This window comes from Centroberyx gerrardi, chromosome 19, assembly GCF_048128805.1.
Source record: "Centroberyx gerrardi isolate f3 chromosome 19, fCenGer3.hap1.cur.20231027, whole genome shotgun sequence".
In the NCBI taxonomy this organism is placed as follows: Eukaryota; Metazoa; Chordata; class Actinopteri; order Beryciformes; family Berycidae; genus Centroberyx; species Centroberyx gerrardi.
In genome coordinates this window covers 20,869,483-20,888,669 of record NC_136015.1, presented here as the reverse complement: position 1 = coordinate 20,888,669, position 19,187 = coordinate 20,869,483, and the positions used below count along the sequence as shown (strand labels likewise).

At 39.7% G+C, this 19,187-nt stretch overlaps 2 protein-coding genes across 5 annotated transcripts; both read left to right on the top strand.

The window, feature by feature from the left end:
- Nucleotides 1–645: 645 nt before the first annotated feature.
- LOC139908382 (uncharacterized) lies at nt 646–6,367 on the top strand. Of its 2 annotated transcripts, none has more exons than XM_071895058.2 (12): nt 646–899; nt 1,546–1,656; nt 1,811–1,936; nt 2,196–2,297; nt 2,604–2,723; nt 3,628–3,756; nt 3,849–4,001; nt 4,095–4,235; nt 4,360–4,494; nt 4,961–5,095; nt 5,380–5,523; nt 5,616–6,367. In XM_071895058.2, exons 1-12 carry the CDS (start codon nt 857–859, stop codon nt 5,684–5,686), a joined length of 1,410 nt encoding a protein of 469 aa, XP_071751159.2. In that variant the 5' UTR covers nt 646–856; the 3' UTR covers nt 5,687–6,367. The 2 variants fall into 2 exon arrangements, with proteins under 2 accessions (XP_071751159.2, XP_071751158.2); XM_071895057.2 differs by having other exon boundaries at nt 5,613–6,367.
- Nucleotides 6,368–6,945: 578 nt separating this feature from the next.
- Nucleotides 6,946–18,623, top strand: LOC139908317 (putative C-mannosyltransferase DPY19L4). Of its 3 annotated transcripts, XM_071894961.2 has the most exons (19): nt 6,947–7,353; nt 7,508–7,699; nt 8,183–8,307; nt 8,434–8,524; nt 8,913–9,034; nt 9,465–9,610; nt 9,938–10,061; nt 10,469–10,603; nt 11,167–11,298; nt 11,847–11,948; nt 12,152–12,225; nt 12,400–12,558; nt 12,858–12,977; nt 13,482–13,602; nt 14,692–14,748; nt 14,842–14,924; nt 15,175–15,307; nt 15,719–15,877; nt 16,630–18,623. In XM_071894961.2, exons 1-19 carry the CDS (start codon nt 7,263–7,265, stop codon nt 16,792–16,794), a joined length of 2,331 nt encoding a protein of 776 aa, XP_071751062.2. In that variant the 5' UTR covers nt 6,947–7,262; the 3' UTR covers nt 16,795–18,623. The 3 variants fall into 3 exon arrangements, with proteins under 3 accessions (XP_078146608.1, XP_071751063.2, XP_071751062.2); XM_078290482.1 differs by lacking the exon at nt 8,183–8,307 and having other exon boundaries at nt 6,946–7,353; XM_071894962.2 differs by lacking the exons at nt 8,183–8,307; nt 8,434–8,524 and having other exon boundaries at nt 6,946–7,353.
- The last annotated feature ends 564 nt before the right edge of the window (nt 18,624–19,187 follow it).

Sequence of the window (19,187 nt, the reverse complement as noted above, 5' to 3'; positions counted from 1 at the left end):
CACTTTCAAACTACATTCTGCAGCTGCACCACGATCCTGCTCACTCAGAAATATTAACATATAATCTCCAATATTATAGGAATGATGTTCCATCAGTGCGACCAATCACATCATGAGTGATAGAGATAATTATTCATTAAGCTTCATACCGATTTTGTAAATTTAAACTGAGATTACACATTATGTGCAATAAACATTTCAGTGCAGGAACTGCTCTAACAAACTGACAGCTGTCTTGTGTGCACAGAGTCACAGTGTTATAAAAAAAAGAAAATAACTTCCACTCGCAAAAAGGACATGCAGAGGTTTTATTCTGAGCTGAGGGTGAATTCGCGCTGTGTAGGCTAATATTTGAATGTGAAGGCAGCTGTTCAAAGAAATGACTGATGCGCATAAAAGCGGTAACTTTAGATAGTCCTTGAGAAACAAACTAATATCCAACCAGGATTTTGATTCTGACATACAGTAAACCTCCGCTAATGCGCTTTGATACGCGCTTTGACGTCAGTCCTTACGTAATGTTTTGAAAGCAGAAGACCAATAACTGTTGGAGACGTCATCAAAATTCGACCGAGCGAGCGCCAAACGCCTCAAAACGTAAACAGAAGAAAGTGAACTGGACCGAAAAGGACGAGAAAATGAGACTTTAAACTAAAAAAAAAATAATAATAATTGAAATGCATACTTCCCTTCATCCTTCGGCGTGTTTTAGTAGTATGTAGACGGATTAGCAAACGTTACAGCTGACAGAAAGTCTGACTCTAACCAACTGAAACCAAGCTACTAACGTTAGCTGTTGTTAGCAGCAGACATACTAGCACATTTTAGATGAGGACAAGTTACGTTGACCAACGCAATGGGCATAACCAGGGTACCTACTAGCTTGGTAGATACATCAGGTAACAGTACTGCACGAATTTTCTTTTTTTTTATTATAGAAATTTAAGCTACTGATGCTCACATTTGTTTCGGCTGTGGTTTAGCTTCCAACTGTCAAATAAAGCATTAACTAAGTTACTCTCACACAATATTCCCCTGATTTTAGGTAGTTTATTTGAGATTTGTGAACGTAAACAAGTCTCCCTAACTGTCACTGAATGACCAATCCTTTATTTTATGTACAGGCTCTGGGGAGGGGGGATACATAGTGATTTTAGAGGGATATGGGTACATTTGGTTTCTAGGCCAATTTGTTATCACTGTGGTGAAATAAAGATCATTTGAAACACCCATGAAAACACTGAGTTTTTTAAGTAATCCTCCTATTGTCAGTAATGTAGTTACTATACATTAGTAAGACATCACAGAGTAGACCATTAGTTTAGTTTGTTGCTTGAGAAATACTTTGCCCTAAAGGCATTGGAAAATAAAATCAATATGCACAGGGGAGCAACAGATAATTAATTGGGGAGATACTTTATTAGGGAGATTGGTCAAAATGTAGCATATATGGGTCTGTCCATTTTCCTTGGCCAAACTGTAAATATCATTTCATGTGATTGAGAAACTCATATTTGTCCTGTTGTGTGTCCTGTGACTCGTCAGATCATGACAGCTCAGATGATGATGTACCTCTGTCGCTGCTGAAGAAGTCACAGCAGGATGACAAACCACTGACCCTCAGCTCTAACAGTGATTCAGGAAAAGACAAAAGTGGTGAGAACAAAAGATAAAAGAAACACCACCAAGAATGGTCTTGTGGCATATTATACCAAACCAACTGAAGTAACATTTTTAAAACGGACACATTGTTGGATTTGAAAGCAAACAGTAGTAAACTTTTCATGTGGATGTCTCCTCCTGTTGTAAGGTTTAGATGACACATCAGACGATGAGCCTCTGATACGGATGAAAACGACTTCTCTGCCAGCTAAGAAACCACAGACTAATGAAAACGGATCAGACAGGTCTAATGGCGTGAACAACAAGAAAGCAGGTGATAACATCACATGTATTCAGTCATATGTCAAAGCATGTTTTCTTTTGAATTTTATAATAACATCATACATATTAGTGGCATTTGTAAGACAGGTTGAATATGAAAAATGACATTTTTATTATGTTAAGTTAGAAAGTGCTGTTAAATAAAAGGAATCAGAACTAATTGGAAAATGTACTGGCAAAAAAAAAAAGTTTCCTTAGTCTTTACTAAATGATGTGACAGATATTAATATATATACCATTTTGTGTCTCAGATCTTTGCAGTGAAGACAGCTCAGATGATGATGTACCTCTGGTAAAGTTCCTCAAAAAACCAAAGGATGATGAACTGCAACGTGAAAAGACAAAAGATGATGGTGAGTGGGAGAAAAGTAAAAACATAGAAAAGTTAGTTATGAAGCGTGGTGTGGCCAACGATATCTGGTAGAGAAAACAATATAAAAACAGTATTTTATGAAGACACATTATACCGGGCAATAACACGTTACATTTCACGTTTACAATTTACGCCTAATGAGTAAGCAGGTAGAGATTCAGGACACACATTGCTGTTGCAGGGGATCGAACCTGTGATGACGTTTTAGTTACAAGACATAGTCTCACCCTACTGCTCCATGTTTTCTGTGTTTAACTTTTCTTACGTTTTCTCTTTGTGTTGCAAGGCTCAGATGACAAACCCTTGACAAAGAAGAGGAATGCTTCTTCAGCAAATGAACCAGAAACTAATAATAAAATAAAAACAACAAGCAGCAATGGCAGCCGCAGGAATAAAAAGACTGCAGGTGAATCCTTTTTACGCTTCACAAATACCATGATTCATTTTTGTGTATCACACATCAAAGTGCTGCTCTGTATCACAGAAAATTTTAAATATGTTGTATATTATTAAAAGCCTAAAATATGCATATGTCACAATTTAGACATCTTTTCTGCGTAGCCTACACACTTTCCCAATCGACTTGATTTTTCCCTGGGTATATTTCTCCAGGATGATTACATTTTCCATCTGTTATTTTGTTCAAAACGTTTTTCTTTATGCCAGTGAGGTGTGGGCGTGACTGTGATTTGATACAAAGCAAAAACTGTAATAAGTAAGTTGGGTAAGTGTGGGCCAAACTGTAAATAAGTCTGAATTTGGATATACTCATGTTGAGGAAATTAGCCTCTTTCTGGTTCGGTGTTGTTCAGCAAAGTGTTTATTATTGCATATATAAATACAGTATATATGGAGAACAGTGTACAGACATAAACTAGTCTGTCTGAGGAGGCTGAACTGAACTTATGGGAAAGTTAAATAGTTTTATACAAAGAAACAAAAAAGCGTGGGGACAGAATGTGAGGATAAGATAGAAAACCTAGTGTGTGTCTGTGTGTGTGCAGTTTTTGGGATCGGGCAAACATGGGAACAGTAGAATGGTGAAGGTTACCGGAACATCGGAACATCACACTCCTTATATGGAACTTGTTATCAAATTTTGTTTGGTGGAAAAGTACTGAAGAAGGAGAACTTATCATAGGAGTAGAAAAATACAGAGAGAAACTAAGATCAGTATGCACATAAGCTTATTTTCAATATTTTGTCTACACTTTTTGACATGTGGAAATATGTTTTTCTTTTGTTTTCTATGATCGTGGTTTCCATTGTGTCTGGAGTGGATGGCTTTAAATATTTGCTTTATTCAATAGTTTCAGATTTGAAAAAAGACGATAGCTCCGACGATGAGCCTTTGATAAAAACGCCCAAAGTGTCTTCCAAAGCTGCAATGGAGTCCGTCTCGCTGCCTACAAAGACTTCTGTTGATACAGACAGCAAAGGTGAGATTACTTCCTCTGTAAGCACCTAGCGCCTCGGCTGTCAGTCTGTAGCAGGTGTTTACTCTGGACTCTTCCTCCTCTCTTCAACGCAGAATCAGTGGATGATGATGTCAGCTCAGATGATGAGCCTTTGAGTGAAATTGCCAAGAGACTTAAGTCACACAAGCAGACAAAGGCGTCTGTCACGCCATCCAGAAAAGCAACTCCAGTTAAGACATGCAAAAGAAAAGCTCCAAGGAAAAGGGGTAAGTGTGAAGTTATAGATATCCGCGCTCAACTTCTGTGTGTTCAAATGCTTTTCACCTCTAACAAAAATGAATATTTTTTGTTTGTTCCAGTCCAACGCCTAGAGTCTTCGAGTGACAGCTCAGATGATGAGCCATTGATAAAAATGAAGAGGACAAAGGGTCTTTCAGAAGAAAAGGTTTCAACAAACTGCAGGAAAACAAAACCAAAAACTAAAGACCAATCACCAAAAGGTAGACAACACTTGAATACAAAGGCCAGAGGTTCGATTCATAAAATAAATAATCATATCCTAAAGGAATGTAAGTATGAATGAATTACCAGTAGTTCACATATCAACCTTTTGCAATATGATAGATGCATCCTCCTCAGACGGCAGCTCAGACGATGATGTGCCCTTGGTAAACCTGATTGGCAAGCAGCGTAAACCAACAAAGAAGAAAACGGAGACAACAAAGAAGACGCCTGTGTCACGAACCAGGAAGAGACGAGGTGTTGTAGCAATAAGATATTATATCTTATTATATGTCAAAATTCTTTTTACAACATAGAGGATACAAAGAGCGCTGCACTGTCCATACAAAAATATAGTTGCTGGTGTCAAAAAAATGGTAAAAGTAGTAAATCCTGATGCAGAATTATTTTCCCATTTTTCTAGTTTACAATACTTTGATTCTTGCACCTGCATCACAACTGATCTTCATCTGAGCGTGACCAGTATCTTTACTTTTCTGTGTGCAACAGTTATGAAGCATGAATGGAGCATGAATTCCTCTTGCCACCAAAACACTACATGAGAATTAATTTATAGATCACAAGTTCACAAGTTTGATGCGACATAATTTGTCAAAGGGTTTTGTGACAGTATTATGTTTTGAGGCACCGATTTCTGCCCCACATAAAACATATAGAGGAAAACAGTTTTAAAGCCTTTGCTGCTGTGACTTTTATTTGACAGGACAATCTGATGAAAGCTCGGAGGACGAACCCTTGATCAGGCTTGTGAAAAAGAGCTGTAGAGGTGCAACAAACACCACAACTCCTAAGAAGAGAGCCACAACCTCCAAACAACAGAGAAAGACTCCTGTGCCAGGTGAGGACACTCGCAGTGAACGTGACAGAAAACAAAATCATAACTTCTCCAGTGGAGCTTCTCATTGGCCAATAGTAGAAGATTGTGGCTGTATGACCGTGAAGGAGGGTGCTGCTGAAAATCATAAGGATTTGAAAGATGATAAACGATAATATTGAATTATTGGCCAGCCCAAATGTTGCTCAGCAAAACCCTTCACTGAATAAACAAACATCAAAACAAATATCTTCTAAGTACTTCAAAGTTTATATTAGTCATATACTGCATTTTGTCTTTTTGGCCAGGCTCATCAAGCGACAGTTCAGATGACGAGCCCTTAATCAAAGGAGCTAAAAACCCACAATTAAGCAAGATCTTGAGAGTGATACTGGAGAGATGCGACGTTGAAGAAGCTGGAGCGACAGGACACCAAAACAAAACTAGTACAGGTAATAATTACGTAAGCCATAATCATAATCAGTGCTGTAGAGAAATTTCAATGTAAAAGACTCACATTATTCTTATTAATTCTCCAAAGCAGAAATGCCCACCGATGAAGAGATCATGGGGGAAGACTCAAACCTCTCTGAGAAAGAAGCAGAAGAAGTATGAAGAAAGCTGTAGCAGTCTGAATAAATCTTTTTTTGTCACCTTTCAGCTTCTGGGCTGGGTTGAGATCACACTCACTCTTCACTGAAAGTCTAACGAGTGTGTTTCTATGTTTCTACAGATGTCTTAATTTTAAGTGTGAATATTTTTACTCCTACGTTTAAGTTTGAGACCCTTTTTTTTGGCAATTTACTAAAAAAGTTTTATGCATACAGTCCACGGTATAATTTTACTATTTTACCATTGTTTGCATAAGTGTGTTTTCGTCTGGTTTTAATTTTTAAAGAAACTAATTTTATGTACTTGGATGTAAGTTTATATTTCTGCTTCCATTTGAATAAACTGTATGCTCAGCATGCAGCTGGAAAAAAGGTTGTATTGTGGTTTGATTCCACTTCAAAAGAAAGAGCTTTCAATGTGATTTTTTCAGAATAAAAGCATAATTTCTACAAATCCAGAACACTCAAATATTAAGAAATTAGAAAATCCAGGCAGAAGGCAGGCTCTCTGCAAACGCACACACTGTCACAGACTACCAATGGACCATAAGTAATGATTGAGTAGGATCATTTTTGGATGAGTTTATGCTATTTCAAGGGGGGAAATCCTGCTCAGTGTGCCTTTAACTAAAAAAACTTATTTTTGCACAGAAAACGAATTAAGCAACAAAATGCAACTATACAATCTGTACAATGTTTTTCCATGATAAGAATTGTAATCATTTTGTTGAAAGTTCCCCTCTACATTTAAACAGAGATTTGGCATTTTTGGACTACATAGACTACACAGATTAAACACTGCACAGGTCACCTTTCATTGCCACTTCACAAGTTATATGTCACTCTTACAGACCATACAGTGTTACATACAGTGTTTCAGCCATACTGTAACACTGTGACATTTTCTGACTAAACTGGACAGTGTACAGTTCACCTTTCTATTTGGATAGTCTAAATATTACAAAATGACCATTGCATACATGTTTTGTGAATTATTTTTTTGCTTGATGGCATGATTTGATCATTTTATTTTTAAATGCTGCATAAAAAAAATCAACACGGAACAAACCCAATGTTCTGGTGCATCTTTGCATGCTTTGTGTGTTTTTGAGCCCACAATTACAACTATCAAACTTTGCATTAATAGTCTAGCAGTAAAGTTCCTCCAGTTGCCGTCCACAGCTCTTCCACGCGCAGCATCCAACCGCAGTGCCTCAGTCTGGCGTCTGGCAGTTTGGATTTCTTCTTCGCTGTTTTCTTAGCAGTCGCAACTTCCGCCATGCCCTGGTCACGGCCCAGTACTGTCGTCTGGAGTCCTCCAGTGCAGAGTCAAGTACAGAAAACAGCGTCTGTGATAGCTTGCAAGTTCCTGCTGGAAAACCCCAGGCTTTGGCTTCAGCTTCCCCCACTAGAACTTGGCATTTCACCGGCTAGCGCTGACACTGCTAACGGTAGCTTCCTGCCTGCTTCACATCATAGCAAGGTGTTCGCTTGAAGGTAGTTAGGGCTAGCAGCTTGTTAGCTAGCATGCTGTTGTCTCGTCACGTCAGGCGACTCCTTTCGGATTAATTTTTCTCGTCATGACCGAGTTAAGATGTCGAAAAACAGAGACTTTGGAGGGAGATAAAGGCGAGGAAGAACTCCAGAGTGAGCCTGACTCGCAGACTGCACGTAAGTTGGGGTAGCAGTTCCTAACTGAAGTATTGTTGAAAGCTAGATAACAGTCCTTGAATCCAGTAACGTTGCCAAGTTAACGTTAGTTTTGGTCTAGATGCTTCTATTCATACTGCTGTAATAAAAGCTTTTAAACTAGGCTGTCTTTTAGCCAACGGAGCAGATCTGAATGATCGTCCAGTGGCAGACAACACAGAAGATGGGGGAAGTGTTGCCAGCGACGGGGCAGATGGCCAGGAGCAGAAAGAAGATGATGGAGTTAAAGAAGAGGAAGCTCAAGACAAAGAAGAGGAAGTCAACAGACACGAGCCATCTATCAAAAAGTCCAGGAGCACCTCAAATTGTAAGTACATTCCCTCTTACAAGGTCCGAGGCAAACTTACTTATCCCTTTAGGGCAATTTTGATTGAAAAGTTCAATAACAACAGGACATACCTACTGTAATTTTAACTCACCCTCACTTGCACACACACACACACACACATGCAGATCCATATAAGTGATTGCATTAAAGGAAAAATCCACCCTAAAACACTTTAATACTCTTAGAAACAGCTATTGTCGATGCATCTCACATTTCTGGACCCATTTTGTTGTTTGGTGGTGTATTTGTCGTATTCCAGTGGATTACTGGCCAAACAAACAAAAACAACTCCTGGAATGCATTGAACATGGCAGGTTGATGGTATGTATGTAACGGTGTAAGAGTGTCTGGCGGTTAATTTTTCCTTTACAGTCAACTACATGTCTTACAGTAACTGAAGGTGCACCATGACAACAGATTAGTTAACTGTTGCACGTTCTCTGTTACCTCCCCACTCTTCAGCGGTTATTCTTCAGCGTCTGGTGAAGCTGTTCTTTGGGTGTCTGGCAGCAGTTGCATGTGGGATGCTTTACGCTGTCTACCTTTCCACCTACCATGACAGGAAGTTCTGGTTTTCAAGTAGGCAGGTGGGTTGCTCTATTGTCACCAGCCTGCTCCCGTTACATTTCCAGTTGTCTTATCTATATCACTTGTGTAGATAAACTCTGTGGATCAGTGCTGAAATTCACATTTGTTCATATGTTGCATCTTAGGAGCTGGAGCGTGAAATCACCTTCCAGGGAGGCAGTGGGCTTTATTATTACTACTACAAACACATGCTGACGGCAACATCTTTTGAAAGAGGTGCACTAATCTTTTTCTGCTTCTCTGAAATGGCTAGCTGATTGTAATAGCCAAACTGAGACACTAAAGGCCCATTCACATCTATAACTATAACTATAAAAACATCCAAACCGATAACTATATTTTTGGATGCCAAGACAACAAAACATTTTCAACCAACCGGAAAGAAGAGGCAGAGAATTCAGTAGATCACTGCAGTGATGCTTCGTCTGCTGAGATATCGTTGTAGTGTGAATGCTTGAGCAACAATGTATTATTATCGTTTATACTTATCTTTATAGTTATCGTTCTAGATGTGATTGAGCCTGAACTTGAATTGAAGCACGCTGAATATCACTCCCTCTCTGATCGTCTCTGTTCTTACTTCTGTCTGGCTTGTGTTTTCCAGGGTTTTATGAGCTGACGATAGATAACCGGACTGTTTCAGGTCAGACCGTCAACGCAGTGGAGCGTCTGTCTCTGTATCCAGAGCTCATCACAAGCTTCATATACAGAGTCACTGGAAGCCAGGTCCGTCTAATGTTGTTGGTATATGCTGACTTTTTGGCAAATGAGCAACAAGTTTTAGGTTGTGTGATGAGAAGGTTGTTACCAGATTCACCTATGTGTACTCAGTAGTTAGCATGCTATAATGCATATATATGTTACATATGTGCCAATTGTTAATGCTCTTTGTATGATGGCAAGCTAATGACAAAAACAAATACTGGACACACAGACCGGAAGCTACTAAAAATCTTTTCGTGACACAACTGTAAGCTTATTTGCCCAAAAATTGAGCACCCCAAGTAACATTTTTAGTCTTTTACATTGACTCTGGCATCAGAATAGAGTTCTAAAACTAAAATGTTATACTAAGTTTTAAGTTGATGTTATTTGCTCCAAACATGTAGGCTTTGGCTGTGTGATAAAACTGGTGTTTCTGTCCCTCTGCCTTCAGGATTTGATGGAGCCGATATATTTCTACATTGGAGCCGTGTTCGGCCTCCAGGCGGTCTACGTAACTGCCCTTTTTGTGTGTAGCTGGGTGATGAGTGGCACCTGGGTGGCTGGCATGCTGGCTGTGGCCTGGTACGTTATCAATAGGTGAGTTGGAAACCTGTGACACTATTCCTCATATTTCAATCTCAGACTTCCTTGTGTGTCTTATCATGTTTTTTGGTGGCTCAGCAGGCTAAGGCACATACCATGTAGATGTGACGTTATCGGTTGTCATCCCCTTTCTCTCCCCCATCCTCCCTGTCTCTCCCACTGTTCTCTCCAATGCCTTAAAACAGTCTTACAAAGAAAATAACAGTAAAAGCAGACAGGGACGAAGCATGGAAATATCCCCTGTTTCTGTTCTTCTCCATTCACTGCTTTAAGGGGACTTTTCCAAATCATAATCCTCCCATCGGTCGTTTCTCTCCCCAGACCAGATACGACCAAAGTGGACCACGCCATTCCCCTGCGGGACAACTGGGCTCTGCCTTACTTCTCCTGTCAAGTGGCAGCTTTGACTGGATTCCTGAGTAACAACATCAACTCTGCTACTGAGGTGAGTTTCATCCACTTCATGAAAGTTAAACAGTTTCCCATCAGATGACATTGAATTAGTGGAGGGTAAAACACAACAGTAGAACTCAATTTACTGTTGTGTGTCCATTATTTAGTTTCCTATGGTGCATGCTAACACATTAGAACACTGTATGTTTAGTGAATGGTGGAAGCTTAGCATAGATAGTCTACTGCACTTAATACTAGACAAAAAATGGTGAAACTGCTTCCTTCTTGTCGCACAATGGTAAGTTGATCAAGCAGCTTATTTGCCAGTAAGTGGATCTATTCCCCTTTTCAATTTTCCAACTGTGTCTCTACATTTAAGTGTTATCCACTCCTGTATAAAAGTTGAGTGGAAACATTTGCATGCATTTACATACTTTGAGATACTGTGTTTCTCTCTAGATGTTTTGCTATCTCACCATGAGTGCCACCACCTTCACCTTCCTCCTGGTCTGGGAACACAGCCACTATGTGCTCTTCATCCAAGGCCTGTGTCTTTTCCTGCTGGACTCTTTTGACCTGGTGCCACCCCGTAAGGTAACCCACTCCCAGAATAGGTAGTCTTACTCATTAAAGGCCCAGTGTGTGATTGTAGTATTGCACCTCATATTGAAATGCACTCAAACCACTACAGGCCTTTTTACATAGTGGTTTAGTGTAGTTGTTCTCAACCATGTGCCATTGTGACCCAAAAGGTCTGCAGATTTTCATTCCAACCAAGCACTACAGCCACTGATTTCACTTATTAGTTCCCTACTTGTGGTTGAAAGTGTGTGAAAGTTCAAGGACTGATGTTTTGTGACACTTAAACATGAATTTTACATGAAATTTGACTCAGTAAAAAAGTTTGTTTCTATGTGTAATGTCTGTTTAAATGCTGTTTTGAGTCATAATGGGCTGAGAAATGTCCAAAAATCTTACATAACAGTTAATCAAATTCTCCAAAAACAGATGTGAATATTCCCAAACTTTAGATGGTAAAAAAAATGGTGGTTGTATCTTTTAAATGCTGCATTGTGCATAAGATTGGCCTTATATCAGGTATTCCTCTTTCTTCTTCTTCTCTCTCTCTATCATCCCTCCGTCTCTGGGACGGACAGATGGCTGACATCCACAAGGTGTACCTCAGCTCGTTGTTCCTGGCCTACCTGTTCCAGTTTCAGAACCCGGCTCTGCTCAGCTCGCCTCTGCTCAGCCTCTTGATAAGCTCAGTGCTCGCGAGGTACTTCCAGGTAGAGTTAGCTCCTCCCTCACATCAGAGCTGAGTCACATTACATTTACAGATAATTCAGCATTTATTTTAACCTGCGTGGAACGGCAGATGGGTGATCTTTTCCATTCAGATAGTGTTAGGTAAACTGTACTAAATTGACTCTCAAATACTTGTGACTGTCTAAACTTTCTGGGACTTATTGTATTGTCTAGTATTGCAAATCCCCACCAATCTGGTACCTAAGTAGGATAAGGATAAAGTCAGGGCACCACCCTCAACTTTAAAGTATTTTCCTACTTTTTATGCTTTAAGCAGCCAAACTCTGCATACATTCCACTAGCAACTTGATTATCCACTTCCCATAATTACAGAAATGTCAGAGCAGAGCTTTTGGGCAAAATCACCCATCAGCAGCTAATCTCAGCAGCTAATCTCATCCTTCCGTTGCCATGCAAGAAATTGGCAAACTCAAGTTTGCCATCGGACAGGAGCACTGTGATGTGGTTGTTAGAGGTCCAAACACAGACTAACACCGTCTCATTGTTGTTTTCTGTGTTTCCATTCCAGCAAAACATGAAGATGGGCCCCCTTGTGGCCAGACTAATGAAGCTCTTCCTACATTTCTATCTAGTCTTCACCACAGGGATCACCTTCAGTTATTTGGTCAAGGTAAAGCCGAAAAACACTGGTCAGGTGTCTCCATTTATCCATGTGTAGGTGATGGCAGCAGTATTTTGTTCTAGTAATTAGTGATACTGCCACAAGTACCCGACTCCAGTAAAAAACATTCTTTTGGGAAAAGAAGACAGTTCTGTTTGAGTGAAAGCAGATCATCAGGGCAACTGCTAATAACTGCTGTTTTTGTGTTACAGAAACTTATACCTGTAAATGAGAGTGACTTCATATTGAAGTTCTTTGAAGTGAAATTTGGGCTCAACACAACAACGTGAGTTACAGCATTTAATTTGGATTTAGAATTGAATCATGCCTGTTTATAGTTGTTGTGGCATTATGTAGCATCTTCTGTGGTTTTATTAATCAATATGATATCTATAATGCCTGTCTGCCTATAACCTAAATATCTAATAAAACATCAATATTTTGTTCCCTTCTATATAAGTGACTTTGTCACCAACTTCCTCCTGTGCCAAGAGAGTTTCCAGACTCCCAGTCAGGACTTGTTTCTGCGACTGACCCAAGCCTCGGTCCTTCCCTTCTACTTCCTGGTTCTCCTCGTCTGCCTGCTCTCCACTCTGCAGACCATTTACAGAAGACTCAGGTTAGAAGCTGTAGTCAACACACACTGCAATGTTTCTGCTCTTGGGAGGTTTGTTTACTCTATCAGCCACTCTGGCTGGGAACCAACTATGGTTTGAAGTTCTGCCCTGTACTTAAAAATGTAGTTGCCTGGTGAAACGGTGAATGTGGCTGGTGAATTTGGGGACTTTTGAGACACTGTGGTCTGTAGACAAAAGGTTTCCTGCTCCATTAGAAGCTGAACACACACAGTGCCTCTGCTCATGGCTGTAGGCTTTAAATAGGATGTAACGGTAATTCATGCATTTTTACTTTTTACAGCGGTGAGCCAATGAAAACCAACCTCAGGCTTGAAGATGGACGAATAGGAGAGCAGCCTGAGGTCATCTATCATGTTTTCCACACGTTGCTGTTTGGAGGCTTGGCTTTGCTTTTTGAGGGGTATGTTTATCAGTGTAGCTAACACACATTACAATGTATATGTTTAAAGGAATACACTCCCTTTTTGGCAAATAAGCTCAATCAAATTCCCATTCTGTGATGAGAGGACTGGCAATAGTTTCCATTTAATTTGCTACAGTGCATAACAGAGCATTAGCACACTGTTTAGGGGATGAGCATCTCAAAAATGTTGGCACAATAAATACTGGTAGCATAGAGGTGAAACGGGTACCAGTCTTCTTGTCACACCATATACAGTTCAGTAAAACAAAATTGCGCCCAAAAAGTCATTGTTTTATTTTAAACATAAACATGATGGAGAATGTACAAAGAGAGGCCTGGCCTGTGTAACCAACAATAAACACCTTAAAATGTCCTACATCTTTAGAGAAGTTTTAAAAATTCTTTCACTTTTCATCTTGTTTTAAATCAGTGTAAATAATTCAGTGTAATCATTCCTCTTCAGTTATGACAACTACAGATTGATGTTGTTTTCTCGTGCAGGATGAAGTACTTATGGACTCCGTACGTCTGCATGTTCACAGCATTCGGTGTGTGTTCTCCAGACCTCTGGATGACTGTGTTTAGGTGGCTGAGGCTGAAGTCCATCCACCCTGTAGTTCTGGTGAGAAGCCTCTCATATTCACTTTTATCAAGCATACATGGCCTCTTGCTGTCATAATACAGTAAGACTTATAACATATTGCAGATGAATCAAAGTAAGAAGTCATTTTCTAACTTTAATGTGATCTATTATGTAGCTCAGTAGGTAGAGCATCATGCCTCTTGTTTCCAGGTTAGGGTTCCCATTTCCATTCAGATTGGGGCTTCTTGTACTGAAAATGTACACACTCACTGTACTTTAAGGCACTTTGGATGCAAGTCTCTGCCAAATAGCATGTTAGCACTGTTAATACTGTAGTATGCTTTTGGGTTGTACAAATACAAATACTGTATGTCCAGGTGAAATGACCCTTATCCCCAGTCACTGATCAGTTTAATAATAAGACATATACTGTATGTTTGGCCAGGGTGTTTTTCTGTTTCCCCCCAATTCACTCAAAGCAACTTTTACCAACTTTATGAGGTTTTAAGTGGGTTGATATCAGACCTGCCATGACTTGTTTGACTTGTATTTTGCAGGAAATGAATATAGAGCAGGTGTTGATACATTGTCATGTTTATGATATTATGTTGATGTGGCTTCCATTTGTATAGCTCTCATATATGTGGTTGAAATATGAACAACATATCTAGTGTCAAAGTAATCTATCTAAAGTAATCTATATCTATAGAATGATGTAAACAATAGAAGTAGGTCTTTTGTTTTGCTTATGTAAGAATGAATGTAGTTTTTGTTTTTTGTTTTAGATGTGAATATGTTTTGATTTGCAGATACTGCCCCTAGTGTAGGGGAGTCTATATAGGCCTAACCTATTTAAAGGAAGTCACCAACAGGTGTAATGATCTGACAAAACCTACGGGCGAAACGTTGTCTTTTCAGTTTGCCAAGCTGCATATTTTTTATTTGAAACATGTAAAATAAATCAAGATGTCTTTTTGAGAGTGCAGATTTCCCTTTTTTGGTTCTTGTCTAGCCTATTAGGCACCAGAGAAGCAGTTGCAGAAAAAGTTAACCCCCAATACTTTCCTCTACAAATGTTGATCTTTCCTGGTTCCTGCTGTAACGTGTTGCTTGTTTTTCACTCTGCAGGCTTTGATACTGAGCACAGCGGTTCCTACCATCATCGGGTTCAGTTTGTGGAGAGAGGTGAGATGTCCAACTCTTCATCTTTTGAAACGCTGAGACTTTTTAAAAATTCTCCCTCTTACCTCATACGCACTCCTCTCCTCGGTCTTGCAGTACTTCCCTCGAGTCTTAGCAGAGCTGTCCGAGCTGCAGGAGTTTTACGACCCAGATACAGTAGAGCTGATGAACTGGATCAAGTGAGTCATCTAATTCTCAGATATATTCTTCAGATGTTATATATAATGTTTTTTTGTGAAATATTGCAAATGTATCTTTTTTTGGTGTTAAAAATAGCACAAAATTCTCACTTAGTGTATTTTTTAAGCCAAAGTTATCAATAAATTATTTCTGTTCTTTACATTTATCTCTCATTTTCCCTCACTTTTCCCCTTTTTTTTTTTTTTTTTTTTTTTTTTACCCATTTCTTCTCCTCCCTCCTCCTGTCAGGACTCAGGCTCCGATGGCGGCGGTGTTTGCCGGCAGCCCTCAGCTGCTGGGAACGGTGAAGTTGTGTTCAGGTTGGGCAGTCACCAGTTTACCGCTTCACTCAGACATCAACCTGCTGAGGAGGAGCGAAGATGTGAGTGCCTGACACAGCTGAGATACTGGCACTTTGCGTAATGAGGAATATTTGAAGAGATTCATTCCAAAATGAGATGTCTACCATTTTAAAAAAGGAGATAATTGTACAAAACGATTGATACTGCAAAATAAAGCTAATACAGTATGGTCGTTTTTAAAGGAGAGTAGACAACATAAGTCCTTGGTTGGTAATATAGTGATTATTAAACAGATTAAATCCTCTATATGTTAGAGATATTGAACAATGATGCTCAAGTATTTTTTTCCAGAATGGGCGTTTTATTCATGATATCACCATGGGCTTTTAAAAAATTATATATAGCAATGCAAGGATGTGATTGGCTGCTGATGGGCGATGTTGCCCAAAATAGAAATCTTTAATATCCATCTTTTTTTTCGCCCCCTTTAGACCTACCAGGTGTATGCGTTGAGATCTCCGGAGGACGTCTACAAGATCCTGACGTCTCACAAGACAAACTATGTGATCATCGAAGAGTCCATTTGTAACGAGCTGAGCCACAATAAAGGCTGCAGGATCAAAGACCTGCTGGACATCTCCAACGGACATGTGAGTATCGACACCTACTCTTTATTTCACAATAACTGATTGCTCTGAAAGGGATACGCCGACTTTTTGGCAAAGAACCACTTCAACATAATGTTATGCAATGAGAAGATTTGTAGCGGTTTCACCTGTGTGTGTGTGTGTGTGTGTGTGTGTGTGTGTGTGTGTGTGTGTGTGTGTCCAGTGTTCAGTATGCCACGGTGCATATTGTCGCTGTCAGGTGAAAACCTCATATCTCCAAAGAAAAACAGCCTTGTTTTTAGCTTGCATTTTTGAGTTCATCCAATGGGTTTCATAAGCCTAAGAGGAAAGTTTCCTCAACCCCTAGATAAGCATTAGATCCTTCAATTGAATTAAAAACATGAAAATCAGCATAATTGGAGGTTCTCACACAACAGCGATATGCTAATACTTTTGAGGTGATGCTATGGCAATCTCATGTGCCTTACGAGATTGATGCCATGATAGCTTCTACTGTACTAATTGTCTGAAGCGTTAGCATACATCGTAATAAACTAAAATACTGAATATACAGAGGTGTCAGTGCTGCCAGTCTAGTTGTTGCACAAAGGTAATTACAATCAAAGAACTTACTTCCAAAAAAGTTTGTATCTCAATAATGCTTTGCAAAAGCCACAGGAATCATGGAAACATAACACTGGTTATAAAAAATGGACTTATAAAAATAAACAAAACCCCCAAAACAAACTATATTACTTTCCACTGACTTGTCCATATCCTCTTGTCCCATTCAGGTAGTTTATGACAGAGGAGAGATTTACTCCTTCTCCAAACACGGGAGATTCTGCCACGAGATCAAGATGAACTACTCTCCCTACACAAACTACTTCACCAGAGTTTTCTGGAACCGCTCCTACCACGTCTACAAAGTGAACTCCGTCATCTCCTTTCAGTACTGACAGCTGTCCTCCCCCCTGCTGAGCCTGGGCCGAGTCTGCCTGTCCCCTTCTCCAGCGTCTCTGCTCATGTCCACAATGTATCACAATGCAGTGCAATGTCTCTTTGCAGTTTGTGCTCAGAAGGTTTGATGAGTACCGTTTGTTCTGTTACTTTACACATTCGGGTGTGGATGGTGAAGCGCTTGGTATAAGTAGCCGCAGTTTCAAACCCGTATTGGATGACGGCCGGCGTGGGAAGCTCAGCACACCAGAGTGGGAAGTTAACACCAGCCAGCAGCCGAATGCTGGTAGTTTGTGACTATGTGTAGTCATCGTTCAGAGGTCCCACTCTATTCTAAAATCATATTTTGCTGGTAAAATACTGAAAGTGGCCGGTGAATTTTGAATCCATTGGTCTCTGTGGCTTTCCTTCATTGATCTCTTACACAGAGATCAATGATCACATTGTATTGGGCTTCAAGTTATTGCACTGTCTATTCTCAGTGTGTAGATGGGCCCTCTTGAAGTTGAAATATGCCATGTCAATCACTGTACTGTATTTAGTTTTCATTACTGAGATGCATTAAGTGAAAGCAGAGGTAAATATTTGAGGTCTGTTTGTCCACTTTCTGCTCTGTTTTAATCATTTGTTTGTTCTCACAATAAGTACTCATGCAGTGCATGTGTATGTGCTGTGTGTTTTTAAAGGTCGCTGCTTCTGATATGCTTTGCTTCTGTTAGTTTGTCTCTCTGTACGCTGCCTGAAGTGTGATGTGTTCTGCAGAAGGGAAATGGACCAATCAGGATGAGCAGCGCTCACCTGTTAGAGAGGAACACCACTTACTCCTGTGGTCTAGCATAGTCCAGTCAATATTTTTGAAGATAAAAACTCAAGACAGAACGTCTTCTCAAACTCGTGAAATCATCAGATATAAAGTGCAGAGTTGCTTCATACACTGTGAATGTGCAACTAATATTTGTGGACCTACCGACTGTTTGGTTCAGTTTTTCTACCCAATGAACTTTATTCTTAAGTAGTGTCTGTCCAGAACTAGAAACTGGGTCCTTTTTCCCCAGATGATTCTCCCTCATATGCTCTCCCAGTTGCCTTTACCATCTCTCCCACTCCTTATCTATGGAGTTTGAGTAATAAGTCTCTGCTGTCTGGCTTCAGGAAAGCGCTTTCATATTCAAGTATTGATCAGACTATGCTGGACAATAGGAATAGCATCTTAAATCTCAAACAAAGTGTTATTCCCCTTTCAGCCTTACAGGGTAGTTAAGGCCGGTTCTGAAGCTACTCGTCTCTGTTGCTTTGTCCTCGTAATCCTCTTCATCTTGATGCCTTATAGTGAGAAGTGGGAACTGAGAGGTTTCTGACTTGAGGAGAGGACAGCTTGTGTCCTGTGTGACTTTTCATCTCCCTCTTACAGCCTTTGGTGACTAATCCATCTTCTCCTTAACTGGCCCTTTAGCTTGGAGGTTGGAGACTGCCCATTTCCCACTTATTTTGAACTCGCTGTTAGTTTGTTACCTGAAATATTTCTCCTTAATGTAACATATTGTCTTACACTGGTGCTAACATGCCAGTCTAACCAACAACTGTCCCTCTGCAAATGGCCATGTTATGATAAGTAGGCTTTATTGAATTACTGATGCAAAAAGAAGTGTACGAGTTGATAAATACAAAAATGAACTCCACAATGTGTTTCCCCTTTCTGTCTCAAATGTTTATTGTTTATCGTCTCCTTTTCTGACCTCTTGGACTCGTCTTGGTCTCAGCCACTGTTGGATGTTTACTCGACTTTTTCCTGTCCATCTAAAACTATAAAAAAAAATTGGTAATTTTATTGACGTTTTGATTTATTTTCTCCCCTGCACTGCAAGCAATTTAAGGGATTTCACCTGTCGAAACCTGTGTATTTAATGGGCCTCAAACTTATGATAAGTTGGAAGTTGAAGGGTAAAGGACAGCAGATTTGCAGACAGATCTACATCTCAGTTAATCCTTAAGAAACTCCTTAATCATTAGTTTTACATTTTGGAAAGACGTGTACAGTGTTTATCACATATTGTGGTCTCTGCCTTGACTACAGCCCTGCTATGGATTTTTTTATATTGGAGAATATTAAGCACCTCCTGAAATACTCAGTCACTCCTCAGAACTCCTGACCTGAATTCCCACTATAGTATTTAACCCATTCTCTGTAATAATAGGGTTCATAACACATCTTGGATAAATACATTTTATGGATTTATGGATGACTTCCATATACTGTATTAATACACATTAAGCAAGCATAAATATTGTGATCATAATTTGGTGCCTTTTTGATGGATAACCTCAAAGGAACTAATTTCTTTAGGTCGTAAGGTCGTTTAATACAAATACAAATATGTTATTTAGAATAAAG

Bases quoted from the DNA above. Each gene is read 5' to 3' on its own strand.
- LOC139908382 (XM_071895057.2), top strand. From the start codon at position 857: ATGGGCATAACCAGGGTACCTACTAGCTTGGTAGATACATCAG. The intron at 900-1,545 runs GTAACAGTACTG...GTGACTCGTCAG, and splicing joins TAGCTTGGTAGATACATCAG to ATCATGACAGCTCAGATGAT. The intron at 4,495-4,960 runs GTGTTGTAGCAA...TTTATTTGACAG, and splicing joins ACGAACCAGGAAGAGACGAG to GACAATCTGATGAAAGCTCG.
- LOC139908317 (XM_071894961.2), top strand. From the start codon at position 7,263: ATGACCGAGTTAAGATGTCGAAAAACAGAGACTTTGGAGGGAGATAAA. The intron at 12,226-12,399 runs GTGAGTTACAGC...CTTCTATATAAG, and splicing joins TTTGGGCTCAACACAACAAC to TGACTTTGTCACCAACTTCC. The intron at 13,603-14,691 runs GTGAGAAGCCTC...TTCACTCTGCAG, and splicing joins CCATCCACCCTGTAGTTCTG to GCTTTGATACTGAGCACAGC.